The sequence below is a fragment of the Stigmatopora argus genome, chromosome 6 (assembly GCF_051989625.1).
Source record: "Stigmatopora argus isolate UIUO_Sarg chromosome 6, RoL_Sarg_1.0, whole genome shotgun sequence".
NCBI classification, from domain to species: domain Eukaryota; kingdom Metazoa; phylum Chordata; class Actinopteri; order Syngnathiformes; family Syngnathidae; genus Stigmatopora; species Stigmatopora argus.
The window spans coordinates 21504982-21520058 of NC_135392.1; the positions used below are offsets into that span (position 1 = coordinate 21504982).

At 41.9% G+C, this 15077-nt stretch overlaps 2 protein-coding genes across 5 annotated transcripts; both read left to right on the forward strand.

Annotated features, from left to right (window-relative positions):
* The first annotated feature begins 603 nt into the window (after positions 1-603).
* On the forward strand, positions 604-8649 carry LOC144075289 (uncharacterized). The gene is made up of 8 exons (XM_077602165.1): positions 604-884; positions 1502-1557; positions 1638-1712; positions 1802-1952; positions 2037-2144; positions 2285-2321; positions 2683-2838; positions 8366-8649. The coding sequence occupies exons 1-8, from the start codon at positions 762-764 to the stop codon at positions 8647-8649; spliced, it is 990 nt and encodes a 329-aa protein (XP_077458291.1). The 5' UTR covers positions 604-761.
* LOC144075841 (protein Hook homolog 1-like) lies at positions 3953-14692 on the forward strand. Of its 4 annotated transcripts, none has more exons than XM_077603262.1 (22): positions 3953-4060; positions 8458-8894; positions 9028-9132; positions 9313-9363; positions 9566-9698; positions 9849-9916; positions 10219-10281; positions 10424-10498; positions 11030-11193; positions 11658-11798; positions 11885-12086; positions 12220-12330; positions 12405-12492; positions 13094-13160; positions 13234-13374; positions 13449-13536; positions 13616-13647; positions 13895-13977; positions 14048-14148; positions 14226-14327; positions 14389-14457; positions 14531-14692. In XM_077603262.1, the coding sequence occupies exons 2-22, from the start codon at positions 8823-8825 to the stop codon at positions 14690-14692; spliced, it is 2118 nt and encodes a 705-aa protein (XP_077459388.1). In that variant the 5' UTR covers positions 3953-4060; positions 8458-8822. The 4 variants fall into 4 exon arrangements, with proteins under 4 accessions (XP_077459388.1, XP_077459389.1, XP_077459390.1 ...); XM_077603263.1 differs by having other exon boundaries at positions 9060-9132; XM_077603264.1 differs by lacking the exon at positions 3953-4060 and having other exon boundaries at positions 8623-8645.
* Positions 14693-15077: the final 385 nt, after the last annotated feature.

A 15077-nucleotide genomic window follows, 5' to 3' on the forward strand; every position in this document is an offset into this window, starting at 1 on the left:
GAAAACTAGCAGAGCTACGAGTGATGGGGGGTGGGCGCCATCTTAGGGTGGGCGCCATCTTAAGACGGTAAAGTATTACACTTTTTATTTTTCCCACTTTTCTTTTAATTTATCCGTTGATAAAATTCAACGGGGTGTTCATGTAAATATGACAATTAATATAATTCGATGTAACGATTTTGTTCAACTTAAAAATCGAGTGAAATGGTTCTCATTTTTTCCCGGCTTCCTATTGGACAAGCGCCATCAAACGCCGTGACGTATATGAAAGAGGTCAAAGAAAAGTGTTACCATGCTAACGTTATCAGTTGCAATTATAAAAATCCAAATATTTTCGATCTTCAAATAACATTTTGAACAAACGAGACAATGAATTATTTAATAAAAGTAGCCTAGGTAAAATACGTTTGTTTATATCACATCATAATTGTGTAGTCACCAACTTTTTTGGTTAATACACATTTTTCCATTAGTAAACTTGCATTAAAAAAGTGACTATAATCATTCTTAGACGATATAGAGAGATTTAAAAATGGTAACGTTATTTTTCCTTAGTGTCCAAAACTCAAATCGAATTTTAATGCGATGAGTTGATTCGCGAAGTGAATGGTTGAACGCGCCGTTCTAGTTGGGCGGGGTTTTTCACCCGTGACGTCACAGCGGCCTTCGCTCAACGGCTGCATCCATCATCAGTCCATCTTTGCCTGCGAAGCATTCGGGTCTCTGCAAGCAGCAAGAAAGAACAACTTATATTAAATCAAATGGAGTCCTTCGAAACTATTAACCAGCTTTGGTTGAGCTCCACCTTTGAGCTGATCGACTGGAATTTGACTTCTTCTCCAGATGCACTTGGGGAATTCACAACTTTTCCTGCCATGCAACAGGTAGGAGACCAAAATTATTATCATCCCAGTTTAATATTGTAGTTTAGATTTAGATCTTTTCCTAATAAATATGCTTAACTTTTTACTTTTGACAATAACTTCAGATGTCCGTAAAACTTTTCAGGTAAAAATATTTTTGTTCAGGCATCATGCTCTGCCAAGCTTTAACTGAAAATGCACCAATGGTTTTCTCTGCTAGATGCTCTTACTTTTACAAAATTACCACAATTGTCAAGAAATGGGAGTGTTTGGGCACAAGTGTTAAATTGCATGGGAAAAAAACATGCATGTTGCAAGTAATAGGCTCAAATAACAGCATTTAAACAACAGCTTTTACAACAATGTCAAGTAGTTAGATGGTAAAAATATTTTTGTTCAGGCATCATGCTCTGCCAAGCTTGAACTGAAAATGCACCAATGGTTTTCTCTGCTAGATGCTCTTACTTTTACAAAATTACCACAATTGTCAAGAAATGGGAGTGTTTGGGCACAAGTGTTAAATTGCATGGGAAAAAAACATGCATGTTGCAAGTAATAGGCTCAAATAACAGCATTTAAACAACAGCTTTTACAACAATGTCAAGTAGTTAGATGATATTAACTGTTTTTTTTTTCAGCAGAACACTGATGCTGGATTCTGGATTGGTCTTAAAAATATTGTTGAAGTCAGCACGTAAGTACCATTCTCACACACACACACACACACATACACATGCTTTATAACATGGCCTAATGTCAGTTGGTTTTGTGCAGCCAAGGGCAGGTGAACCAACCACACCCAGATTCCAACTATGGTGCTGATCCTCCGCAAAAGTCCTCATCAACCTTGTAAGATGTCTCAACCGTTCACCAAACATTTGCACTTTGGCAACACTCAGCCCAACTGACTTATTTTTGTGTTTGTATTTATTTATTAGGAAAAAGAGGACATCGGTGCGAGGCTCACCGGATTATATCAAGAAGCCCTTGAATGCCTTCATGCTTTATGCAAAGGAGAACCGGCCCATTTTGAAAATGCTTTATGAGAAAAAAGACAGCGCCAGCATTAACAAACTCTTGGGTCAGATGGTGAGTTTAACTGGCCATGCGGTGTCGTTGTTGCTGCTTGTGAACTTTTTGTGTGTGTTGACGCTCGTGTGGTTTTGTCCACAGTGGAAAACGCTTTCGCAAGGTGACAAACAGAAATATTTCGAGGAGGCGCAGCGCTTGAACGACGAGCACGCCATTATGTATCCCAACTGGTCGACCCGTGACAACTACGTAAGTTGAGAAACTGACCAACAACTTGTCATAGCTGATGTTTTTCATGGAATTTTCAATATTATTTATCATATCATTTCTATATTCAACACATTCACACTCCAGTCTGGTCTTGATTGTGTTTTGTTTTTATTTTCCAGGGCAAAACAAAGAAAAAGAAGTGTTGTCATGCGGCACGTAAGTTTCTTTCTTTCTTTCTTTTAATTCCTAAAATCCATTTAGGAGCTTATTATAAAAGTCACATGATTTGAGATAATAGTTGGTACATAAGAAAAGAAGAGTATTTGTGAGAAACCTGATGGAATTATGCCAATTATTCACTGCCAACTGATTGGACGTTTAGTGCTGTCAATGGCAGATAGTGAGTCAATACCCACGCTCAATCACGGGATAACCTGAGTTTAAAAATATATATATATTTTTCTACTTCCAAAGGAAGATGTCGTTTTCTGACAACATTTTAAGGGTGGAAAAATGAACAATCAAGTCGTGCAATGTTATTGTTGTGGGTAGTAATTGTTGTTTGTTTTCTTCTCAGGGTGCACGAGCCAGCGCCCCGCTGCCACTTCGGTCGCTGCCTATCCGGTCTTTGCTCCTCCGGTTGCTGGCTATCCAGCGTCTCCTCCTCAAGTCAGTGTCTATCCAGTTTACGCCCATCCGGTGACTGCCTATCCAGCGTCTGCTCCAGTCACAAGTCCTGCTGACTATGCGGTCACTGCTCACCAAGTCGATGCCGATCCAGGCTTTGTCCAGCCGGTCACAGCCTTTTCAGCATCTTCTCACCAAGTCGATGCCGATCCAGGCTTTGTCCAGCCGGTCACTGCCCATCCATCCGCCTCTCCAACGGCAACTTTCCAAGCCGCTCCGGCAACGGTTCCCGACACCTGGCCCTTCTTCACGTCCTTTGACGTGACGACAGAGTTTCAGATGCCACTCAGCCTTGAGCTGGAACTAAATGATTTTTTTAAAGAGCATGGAGATATGCTCTTCGATGAATTCGAAGACCTTGATTTATCTGTTTTCGATTTGTAAAAAAAAATGTATATATATATATATATGTATATTTGTGAATACTATTTTACTACAGTTTTTAAATGTTATTTCCCGACACCTGCCCGTTCTTCACGTCCTTTTAAAATTAACTTTTAAAAGAGCAAGGAGATATGCTCTTCGATGAATTCGAAGACCTTGATTTATCTGTTTTTGATTTGAAAAAAAAAAGTATATATTTGTGAATACTATTTTACTACCGTTTTAAATGTTGTTTCCCGACACCTGCCTGTTCTCCACGTCCTTTGACGTGATGGCAGAGTTTCCGATGCCACTAAAATTAACTTTTAAAAGAGCAAGGAGATATGCTCTTCGATGAATTTGAAGACCTTGATTCATCTGTTTTCGATTTGTAAAAAAAAATGTGAATACTATTTTACTACTGTTTTAAATGTTGTTTTTATGTTTTTATATTAAATAAGTGTTATTGTGTGATCTTAATTCAGAAATGTTTATTTTGTGGGAAATGCTTTTTTTTAGGTGACAAAAATATTTTTTTAACGAAAAATTGTATTGCCAAAGTTAACACTGGAAGAAAAGGCCTTATAAATATTGATACATTCAGTTTAGGGCCTGCCAGTCACTATTTCAGGTTGTATTGCTTGCAGTAAATATTTTAACCAGCAGAGGGCAGGTGCAGCGTTTTATCGTCATTGTAGGCCAGATCGAAGTGAGGAAGTGACGTTCAATTTCCAACCTGTGACCGTGCGTGCACGATGCAAAATTATCGCTAATAGTATCTTAACAGAAAGGTAACATTACAGTAATAAAACTAAATTATTAGTTTTTATACAAAAAGAAAAGTCCCCCCCGAAAAGAGTTACCATCAGTTCTGCCGAGAACTACGCATTGAATTGAATTGTTTGGTGAGTTCCTCATTTACCCACTTGTGCTATTCTCATAATGCCAAATTAAAACTATTTTGCTCAAATATGCAAGTTAATTAACTCCATATTTAATCAACCAGTTGGAGGCTTAATGAACATTCAAACAGGAGGCTTAATGAACATTCAAACAGAATAGGTTAACATTATTTGCTGCAACATTTGAGGTTCTCGAATTAATCTGTTTATATGCATATACAGTGGTACCTCGAGATACTAGCGTAATCCATTCCGGAACTGAGCTCGTATGACGAGATTCTCGTAACTCGAGCGGACGTTTTCCATTGAAATGAATGGAAAACAAATGAATTCGTTCCAGCCCTCTGAAAAAACACCCACAACAGGATATTGGATTGGAAAAAATGTTTTATTTCTTCTAATTCGCCATCTATTAACAAAGTAACACATAACCAGTGGTTTAATAGTAATAAAATGTGTTTAATCTAACTAAAATTGGGCAGATTTCGCCGACGGGAGACAGAGACGTTTGTGGGCGTGGGGGGGGGGGGGTCGTTTTTTTCCACGACAACGCACTCGTAAACGGAACAAATAAATTTAAATTAACTTGGATTAATATATACAGACACTCAAACATATGTTTAATGTAACTTTACACAAAACTGAATTCTAATTTTGTTGTAATCTTTTGTTACCTTCGTTTTCCGGGTTGGTGGTTTGCCACGCCGCCACCCTCACGTTCGCTATCGATGGACTGTTTGCTGTTGTATTGCCTTCAAAATATTCCCAAAATGATGCACACAAATGTCCTCACAATAGGACAACGCACGACCACTTGCCAACGAGAAATAGTCTTTAAAGAACGATCGCGGGAGCTTCTTTCCTTAGAAAGATTAACAGGAAATACAATAGTTGAGCTTACCCACGTATTGATTGTGGGTAATGAAGTTTTATTCTGAGAAAGGTTGCCATTGCCTATGGGTGTTGTGTGCACGAGTATACTTCATTACCCAGAAAGCCCTCTTTTTGCCCGCGCATGCGCGTTGTGCGTTTCCTGGTCTTAGGAGAAACTCGTCTGAATTAATCGTTCCGTGCTCGTAAATATTGTTATACACGAAAGATATGCAAAAAAGACCTGGCTTGGTCGCATCACGAAATTTTGATCGCATGACGGGCGAATTATTCGATCGAAATTTCCGCCGTAAGACGAGAATTTTGTATGACGAGCGGTCGTATGACGAGGCACCACTGTACATGTTTAAATATGTATACATATGTATATATTATATATATAATAAATATAAATCAACTTTAACTGATGGTCATTGGAATTGACATACATACGTGTCATTGGAATTGACAGACGTGTTTAAAATGTTACAAAATTATCCATCTCACTTCTTGGGATGTTCCACAGCTAATCACGTGATCGAAAATTTGGCCTGATCAAGTCATTTAAAAAAATCATTTAAATAATGAATTGATGTCATGTTTTGTTGTGTTTATAAGCAAGATTTATCAAACGCTTTTTATTTTTACTAGGATGAGCGGTATGAAAAATGAACGAGTTTCTTATTCCATTTATTTATTTATTTTCTCAAGTGATATTGATATTATAGGGATCGCCGAAAGGGTGCAAAGTTTCTTGATACTCACTTGAGACCCCCAAAACGTCCTTATACAGGAAGGAAATTGTGGTGCAAATTTTTAGAGATGAACCAAAAGAGACCACTTGTATTCCGACCTTCTTTCAGCATCCGTGCAAAGCAAAACCAAACGTGAAGACCATCCGACCCCAAAATACTGTGAATGTGCATTTACAAACTTTTGTCATCTACATGATCATCTTTGGACTTTTTGCGTTAATTCTATGCTAGGGTAGGGCTAACAGGAAATGGAAGTTGGATTGGTTATTTAATTAATGAAAATGTGATTGACACTTGGCACGGTCATGCCTTACTGAATCTTAGTACAGTGGTACCTCGAGATACGAGCTTAATCCGTTCCGGAACTGAGCTCGTATGACGAGGTTCTCGTAACTCGAACGAACGTTTCCCATTGAAATGAATGGGAAACAAATTAATTCGTTCCAACTATCTGAAGAAAACACCAAAAACAGGATATTGGATTGGAAAACATGTTTTATTTCTTATAATTCACCATCTATTAACAAAGTAATAAATAACGAGTGGTTTGATAGTAATAATGTGTTTAATAGGAGTAAAATTAGACACATTTCGCGGAGGGGAGAGAACAACACACACGGAGGCGGAGGGGGGGGGGGACTGTTCGGGGTGACTTTCTCCACGGCAACATTGCACTCTTAAACGAACAAACAAATTTAAATTAACTTGGATAACTAAAAAAAACAGACACTTAACCTTTAATGTAACTTCAAACAAAACTAACTTCTAAATTAGTTGTAATCTTTTTTACCTTACTTAGTTCTACGGGTTGACACCACCTGGCCACTCCGCCGAAGTCTTCAAAACGAACGCATCAAGAGTTGTTTGTTTTTGTCTACCCTTCAAAATATTTCGATAATGTCGCATACAAATGTCATCATAATACGATGATGTGCGACCACTTGCCAGTTTGTCAGGGTGAATCGTTTCTATAAAATCCGAAACCTCTTGCTACTTCGCGAGCATGTCTTTGATATCTTTTGTAGCCGCCTCTTCCACCGCCTCCTCGCTACTAAGTTCTGGCAACAAATGTTCACGCTCCTGTAGGTCGATTAAATCCTGTGTCATGAGTTCTTCGTGGTGCTCGGCGATTAGGTCATTCACATCTGCCTCATCAAGTGCTCTTTCCAAAATTCACGAAGGGTTAGCTCTGTGTCATCTGTCACATCGAAGCATTTCTTGAATAAATTGTACACCAGTAGTGGCTTAATTTTACAGTCACCGCTGGCATTAGCACACAACGCTAGCGTTAAGCGGTCTTTCATAGGTTTGTGTCCCGGTAATGCCTTCTCTTCTGCCACGATGAATGTTCGCCTGGGCATTTTTTTCCAAAAAAGACCAGTTTCATCGCAGTTGAAAACTTGCTGGGGGTGTAATTTTCCTGGGCGATAATCAAGGCAAATGTCTTGATAAATTCCACCGCAGCTTTCGAATTGCATCTCGCCGCTTCTGCGTGTCGGATTGCAGAGTGTATTCCAGATCGTTTTTTAAATTTTTCGAACCAGCCATGACTCGCTTTAAATGTTTGTGAAGTTGTTGAAGGCTCTCCTTTCGTTGATATCAAATCTATGTAAATTCGGCTGGCTTTTTCACAAATGGTAGACTCGGCCAGGCTATCTCCTGCTAATTGTTTATCTTTTATTCACAATAAAAGAAGGTTCTCCATCTCGTCGTGAATGTCACTGCGCCGGTGGGAAATGATAGATAGTCCTTTGGTCGGCCTCTTCTCCTTAATTGCGTCCCTCTGCTTAAGGATGGAGGATATGGTTGACGTATTCCTCTCGTATTGCCGAGCGAGCTCGGTAACACGTACCCCACGCTCATGTTTTTCAATTATTTCGCGTTTCATGTCCATTGTCAACGGTCGCCTTTTCTTAGCAAAACTTTGCCGATCCATTGTAATACGTATTGTTTACCTGGTATGTAAATGTAGACCAAGTGGGGGGAAAACGGGTGTGGAAATGCAAAGTCCGCCCACCAGTGCTCGTAGACATATTTTTTACACGAAAGAGATGCAAAAACAAAAAAATGCCATGGCGACCTGGCTTGGTCGCATCATGAAATTTTGACCGCATCACGGGCGAATTATTCGATCGAAATTTCCCCCGTAAGACGAGCATTCCGTATGACGAACGGTCGTATGACGAGGTACCACTGTACTACTAATAGGGCAACATTTTTAAAGCCTTATTACTTGCACCCCTTTTTCATTTATTCAAATTGGTTATAGTTGTAAACAGGCTTCACTTTTACCCAATCCAGCAATTTATTCATTTTTACATTGATTTTACAGTACCTTTAATGTGTCTCACAATTTGATGTAATTTTGTAGTATAAAAAAACATTTGTGGATCACTTGAGGATTCTACAAATTCTTAGGCCCCTATTGTTAATTTTAAGCCAATTCAAGGAAGTTTTTTTGTCGAAAAAAGGTCACCATTAGAGAATCACGAAAAGAGTTTACATTTGATTTTGGGCTCTTTATTTATGTAGTAATGAAAATTGTGGCGACATGGTGAGAAGTGGTTAACACAAAGCTGTCTCCAGGCCGACCAGGTAGAATAAATAGAATGCTACACACGACATTAGTGTTAACGGTTTCCTTGACGACCGCGATGGCGTTCCCTGGCGTTGTGTCCGTCAGATCTTGTACAGCCCGAAAAAGTTGGCGTGGCTGGAGTGACTGAGATATTCCGGGTGCGACACGTTGACCAGCACACTTTGGTTCTGCCGCAGGTTCAGGGCCGACGCCAGGTAGCTGTCAGTGGTCCAGGCGTGCGGGGGCCCCCGCTCGTGGCGCTGAGAGCAGAAGCCCACCCGGTGGGCCTCCAGCAGGGCGCTGTCGTCACCCGACGGCGAGCGGAGGAACACGGTGTGGACGAAGGAGGACGTGGGCGAGCAGTGCTTGAAGATGAACTCCACCCGTGAGTAGACGTGGTAGAGTCCGCTCTGGTTGACGCGGAGGGCACCGTCCGACACCCGGTAGGCCACGCCTCCGCCGGTGAAGGCGCCGCTGATGCGCGAATCCCAGCGAAGCGTTTTGGGGAAGTGGCTCTTTTCAATTCGACCTGCGACACAAAAGAAACTTTTTGGATGGTAGAATGAAAGCAAATTTACCAGATAAAATGGGAAGCAATATTTTTTTCATGAAATTGGATCTTTTTTCTATAATTGTAAGTGAACATTTGTTTAATGAATCAAGGAAAGCTATTGCACAATGGAAAAAAGCTATCTACTATTACTAGCTACTACTGACAAACAGTTTTTGTTCTAAAGTAGAATTTACTTCATCAAAATTCTTCTAAGGCATTCATTAAGAAGCAGTGTGTGTCGCGCAGAGACCCTTCGTGGTTCACTGACGCTTGGCTTGCTCGTATCAAAACCGACGTGGATGACAACTGGAGGCTGAAGGTAAACTGTTTCTCCTATTCTTGCTACGCTAAGATGTCCAATCTACCTTTTTATAACCAAATATTAAAAAACACCTATTAACCTACCAATGAGCAAAAATATAGAAACAAAATGTGTTATTTGTCAGCGTCAATGGCACTGAATGGATAAATATAGTATCTGATTTTGTGTGTGTCACAGCTGAACAACCTAAAGAAGATACTCCAAATGGTGTTGGAGTATTACAGCGAGGTAAGCGCCTCCTCATTTCGTTCGGATTCATGTGGCCAATGAGGCGCGTTGTGTTGTTAGCAAAAGGCACAAGAAAGAAAACAGTGTGCATTGTGGCTAAAAAAGCTCAGATCAAGTCTGGTATGCGCTTATGTGATCATATCACCGAGGCCAAAAAAGTAAACATTTTGTGGTAGTCGTAACTTGATGCACTTTGGACTAGGTCTTGGTCCAGGGACTTTCTGACTTCCCTCTGCCTGACGTGGCCTTGGCCGCCGAGGACTCGAACCCGGCGGAGCTGGGCAGGCTACTGCAGCTCGTATTGGGCTGCGCTGTCAGATGTGAGCGTAAGCAAGGTATAGGGCTAAGCCAATTGATGTAATATGGTATTTTTGTCAAAGGCTAAATATTTAAGTGCATTTTTTTTTCCAACATTCGCTACTTCATTCCACGGCCACGAAAGTAAAAGGAACAAAAAACAACTGAATGTGAATCCCTTTTAACAGAGTACATCCAAATCATCATGACGTTGGAGGAATCGGTGCAGCATGTCGTCATGGCGGCCATTCAGGAGGTTCGTGCTACATCTAATAAACTCTTATGTTTTGTTGTAAAAAAAAATAGTTTTAAATACAATTGCGACTAAAACTTTGCACTGATAAAATTGGAATATAAAATATTCCACACATAAATCCCTAAACTCGGAATTTACCGTAGTTGTTTTGGTCAACAATGTCTGGAAATGATTAATCGAAAAATTATTTTTGTTTTTGTCCTCTAATTGTCGATTAATCAAGGCGCTCCTAATATATTGTTCATTGAAGAAAATGGCGTTCTCGTATATGGGTGAAATGTTTAACTTTTTTTTTTAAACAGCTCTTACACAGAGAGACCGTGGCCCCCTTAGGAGGAGAGCTATCTGGAAACCTCGAACAGCAGGTCAGTACGATTAACTCCTTCGCTGCCAGAGCCTTTGAAGTTCAAATGTCACGGAAGTCTTTCAATTTCAACGCCAATGAGTTAAAGCACAAATGAGCATGCACTCATTCATACTCCGTTTGTCCCTGCCGCATGTGTTCAGCTCCGAAAAGCTCTGGAAGAAGTCACGTCGGAGAAAGAAGCGCTCGCGCAACGCTGCCAGGAGCTTGACCAGCAGGTGACTCCACTTCTTTTAAAGGACCCTCCCGCACACAAACACAGCGAGAGCACATGCACACTCGTCCGCGGGCCAGTGTAAACAAAATATTGCCTTTGTCTGGAGCTGCTGTGGCAGAAGGATTGTGAGCTTATATAGTCTGCCCAGCCACTTTGCGGTCATTCCGCTCAGCAGCGGGCACTGACTGACCAATCACTCTCGACAGATTCGGTTGTCGTTCCCTTTGCCGTCCCGCCGGACCGTCAGGTAAGCCCCACATGAGCGAAACTAATCCCCCGTGCTGTTTGGATGTTGACGCTAACTCGGCTAACGGGGGCTCCATTAAGGTTGCTACATGGACACGCTGTGTGATTTGAGTAATTTTAATTCAGTGTTTTTTCTGTACTACCCAGGCAAATGTGGGCTGACTAACTGCCAACTGAGTGTTTGTGCATGGATTAACTTGCACTCTGTTCACCACCGCCAGTCTTTTAAGAGCCTCGTTCTCCAAGGTTACTACCTGTGTTTTTCTTCTTGGAACTTCTTGATCAGGTGGCTGTTCTCCAAGAGGAACATAACAGCCTGCTCGCCGAGAACGACGTCCTCACCGACCGAGCCAATCAGTTGGAGACGTTTGACGACCCCAACACGCCGTCGGGCAGGAAGCACAGCCAGCTACAGCAACAGCTAGAAGTGCTCCAGGAGGAGAACTTCAGGTAGGTGACCGCTTACCAACTTGTGCCACTAGGCGGAGCCCAAAGCCAAGCATGAAGACCTTGGGGATCACTGAAGAAATGGGACATTTTACAAAACATGCAGTATCTGAACTCATTTACATTAAAACTCAGTTAAGAACAATAATTGTTATTCGTTTTTTAAGTCGTTTTAAAATACCAAATAAGTCTGGCGTATCACCTAATTGCATACAATTTTTCTCTTGTCCCGCTGTCCCCATAAACAAATGTACTCAAAAGTAAAACTATAAAAATGAGTTGAAATTAGAATTTTGTTTGGGGGGTTTTCTCTTTCTTTTTTTTCTCGTGACTGTCTTTTGTAACTGTGGGAACATTTGTTTTAATACACATACTATGTAGTGGAAAATCTGATAAATAAACGCTTTGATTCCTTTGAGCAAAAATGTGCTCCTATTGTGAACTGACCCTGAAAGTAATTTTGTCAGGCTGGAGGCCGCAAAGGACGACTACAGGATCCACTGCGAAGAGCTGGAGAAGCAGCTGGTGGAAGTCCAGCACCGCAACGACGAGTTGACCGGCCTGGCCGAGGAGTCCAGGTCACTCAAGGATGAGCTGGACGTACTGAGGTCTGTTAGCTTTTGCCCAAAAATGAGCAATATTATTTGGCTCACGGTTTCCCGCGCAAGTGAAAACATCTCATTTTGCCTTCTAGGAACTGTTCAGACCGAATGGTGATGCTGGAGGCTTCGGTGGAAACGTACAAGCGTAAACTGGACAACCTGGGGGACCTGAAGAGGCAGATGAAGCTCCTGGAGGAGAACAACACCATCTACATGCAGAACACCGTCAGCCTGGAAGAGGAACTGCGCAAGGCCAACGCCGCCCGGGCACAGCTGGAAACGTATAAGCGCCAGGTAGTCGGATGTATTTAAAAAAAAAAAGAAAGTTTTGAGAATTATTTCTTTGTCCTTGATTTATTTTGAAAAGACAAAAAAATCAACAAAGGACCCCTGATTTGGTGTATTCTGGTTGTTTGCACCCCTTCAGGTCCAAGAGCTACACTTGAAGTTGTCAGACGAGGCAAGGCGAGCGGACAGTCACGACTTTGAAATGAAAAGGCTGGAAGAGAAATACGAACTGGTGACGAAGGAGAAAGAGGTGGGTCTCTCCAGGAACTGGGGAGGGTGTTGGGAAATGAGAGGAGCGTGAGTAACTTTTCCATCCACCTGCAGCGCATCATTGTGGAGAGAGACTCTCTGAAGGAACTCAATGAGGAGCTTCGGTGCACCCAAGCGCAACAGCACCAACTCTCCCAAGCCGGTAGGGTGCATTCAGAAAACTTTTGGGTCATTCCAGAATTGGTTGTCTTGGTCAACAAAAGAAATTGGAAAAATGAATTTTCTCTTGCATATATAATAATAATAATAATAATAATAATAATAATAATAATAATAATAATCGGACATAGGCCCCGTTCATGGTATTAATCAACTTTACCGGATAGATTAGCTAATTTTACAGATCTATTGTGAAATTTTCATGATTGGATTGATTTAGTTTTTATTTATAGTATAATTATAGTAAGAGGGTTGCGAAGCTATACCAATGTGCAATTTTTTCAAAGGAGTAGAAAAAAACTGTTCTTGTCTTGAGGACAAAGGGGAGAAAATTTACATTTTTAGGCCATGCTTCAGTCCTATTTGGTATTTTCAAACATATTTTCAAGCGTCCTTTCGTCTTAGTTTTTTAAGATTTGGTCTCCAAACGAGTAAATGCTATTTTAAGATTTCGTATGTGGGTTATTTCAATTTGGAAAGTGGAACATAAAATGTCCTCCAATTCTGAAATGCCCCTATAACGTTTTCCCGCGGTTGATCTTCAATTCTAAACCTCATCAGCGGTTCTCTCTGGTGTGCGGCAGGGATGCTGCATTCCACAAGCCCCAGTCACGATAACCTAGCAGCAGAACTGATCCCCGTCGAGCACAGGTGCAACAGTCCCATCAACACGTACGACGGCTGGCCGGTTAGCCCAACGCTGACTTTTGTGGTTGGCGCGTAGGGAGAAGTTCATCAGGCTTCAGCATGAGAACAGGATGCTTAGAGTGCAGCAGGAAGAGTTTGAGAGAGAGAAGATCGCATCTCTGCAGTCTCAGCTGGAGAACGCTCACAAGAGCCGCAGTCGATTGGACACGGAGAACAGGTTACCCCTCCTTGCAGCCTGATTATTTGTTCAGTGTCCTTACTCTGCCTTATTCCTACTTTCCCAAAGTGCAGATTGAGTCGCCAACGAGTCGGGGAGCTGCAGCAGCAGGTTGAAGACCTCCAAAAGGCGCTGCAGAGTCAGGCGGTCAAGCCTGATGACGTGAGTGCGCTGGCAGATGTCTATTGTGTTTGCATACCTACATTGATTATTAACTGTCCTTCCTGTCCCTGACACATAGTCAAACCTGAAGCGGAAACTGGACGCGCACATGTAAGTATCAGACTGGACTATGATTCTGGATGGAACTTGAAAGCATACATATTTCTATAGTTTATATTTTTATAGTTTCGCTGTCGAAAGTGTGTAAGAGAAACTAGTGGAAAACCGGTAACTATGTTGCTACCTTAGAGTAGCCACTTTTGCCACGTGACCATTTTTGCGGGACAAGGTTTTGAAGCCCCAGGAATACTATCTGGATGTTTCTTTACAGTAAGAGGCCTTTTGCTTGTTTCATCAGGGTCCAGCTGAATGAGGCCCAGGACGAAATCATGAAGAAGAAAGAGCTCCTGGAGGACCTGCAGCCCGACAACACTCAAAACTGTGAGTGTCTCGTCCCCACAGGATGACGGAATTCCCCACCCGAATCAGTCCAATTATGGGTTTTTTTCAGCATTAAAAGTGGACGAGCTCATGGCTGCGCTGAAAAAGAAGGATGATGACATGAGGGCCATGGAGGAGAGGTACAAATTGTACCTAGAGAAAGCTCGAAATGTGAGTAACAGGAGTTGAATGAAGTTCTATTTTTTCCCCACTTAAGAAGTTGAAGGTTTGAGCCTCTTTGCCTGCAGGTGATCCGAGCTCTAGACCCTAAATTGAACCCAGCGACCGCTGAGATTCAGGCTCTGAGGAACCAGGTGACAGACAGAGACAAACAGATTCTCAACCTAGAGGTAATTGTACTATCTTCTACTGTCACATTGGGAGAAAATTAAGGCCAATATGGCTCCACAGCGTCAGTGTGAGCAGGCCCGACTGCGCGAGTACGAAGAGAAACTGATAGTCTCCGCTTGGTACAACAAGGTAAGGTCCAAGATGCGCTTTTGAAGCCGCCATCCACGCTCAAGTTACTCAAGAACATGCTGTCGCCCTTCAGAGTTTGAACTTTCAGAAGCTGGCCATCGAGTCGCGTCTGGGTGGCCGCGCTGGTGCCGCTCTGTCAAATTCTGGCCAGTCCTTCTTGTCGCAACAACGACAAGTGTCGAACGCCCCTCGCCCCGTGCTTTCCATCAGCGTGCCCAACACGACCTCCAAGTAAGTTGTGTGGAGCCCACATGTTTAACTCAGTCAGCGTTTTCTGGCCTTTATTGTAAAAAAAGCATATATATTACTCACAAAGTTAGCTATTTTGGTCTTTTTGTAGAAGAACATTCTTTTTTATACTCAATTTTACCGATTGATTTCTAGCAATAGTTTTTATTTTGACCGTATTGGGTCATTTCTCTCTACTGCTTTGGCAAAATGGAGTGAAATCCCTGAGGAAAAAAAGGACCAATCCAGTCTCAAGTGACCTTAACATGTCAGCGCCGTGCCAAAGGCTAAAGGAAGATGGGGATCCAGGCCGCTCAGCTGACTAGAGTTTCTCTCGACACCAGATCATCAGGAACAGGACGGAACAGAAGCCTGACAACCTTTAACTACTT

Coding starts and splice junctions, on each gene's coding strand:
- LOC144075841 (XM_077603262.1), top strand. CDS start 8,823: ATGAAAGCAAATTTACCAGATAAAATGGGAAGCAATATTTTTTTCATG. Junction 8,895..9,027: donor TGGATCTTTTTTCTATAATT/GTAAGTGAACAT, acceptor AATTCTTCTAAG/GCATTCATTAAGAAGCAGTG. Junction 12,493..13,093: donor GCACCAACTCTCCCAAGCCG/GTAGGGTGCATT, acceptor GGTGTGCGGCAG/GGATGCTGCATTCCACAAGC.
- LOC144075289 (XM_077602165.1), top strand. CDS start 762: ATGGAGTCCTTCGAAACTATTAACCAGCTTTGGTTGAGCTCCACCTTT. Junction 2,322..2,682: donor GAAGTGTTGTCATGCGGCAC/GTAAGTTTCTTT, acceptor TTTTCTTCTCAG/GGTGCACGAGCCAGCGCCCC. Junction 2,839..8,365: donor AGCGTCTGCTCCAGTCACAA/GTCCTGCTGACT, acceptor TGTGTCCGTCAG/ATCTTGTACAGCCCGAAAAA.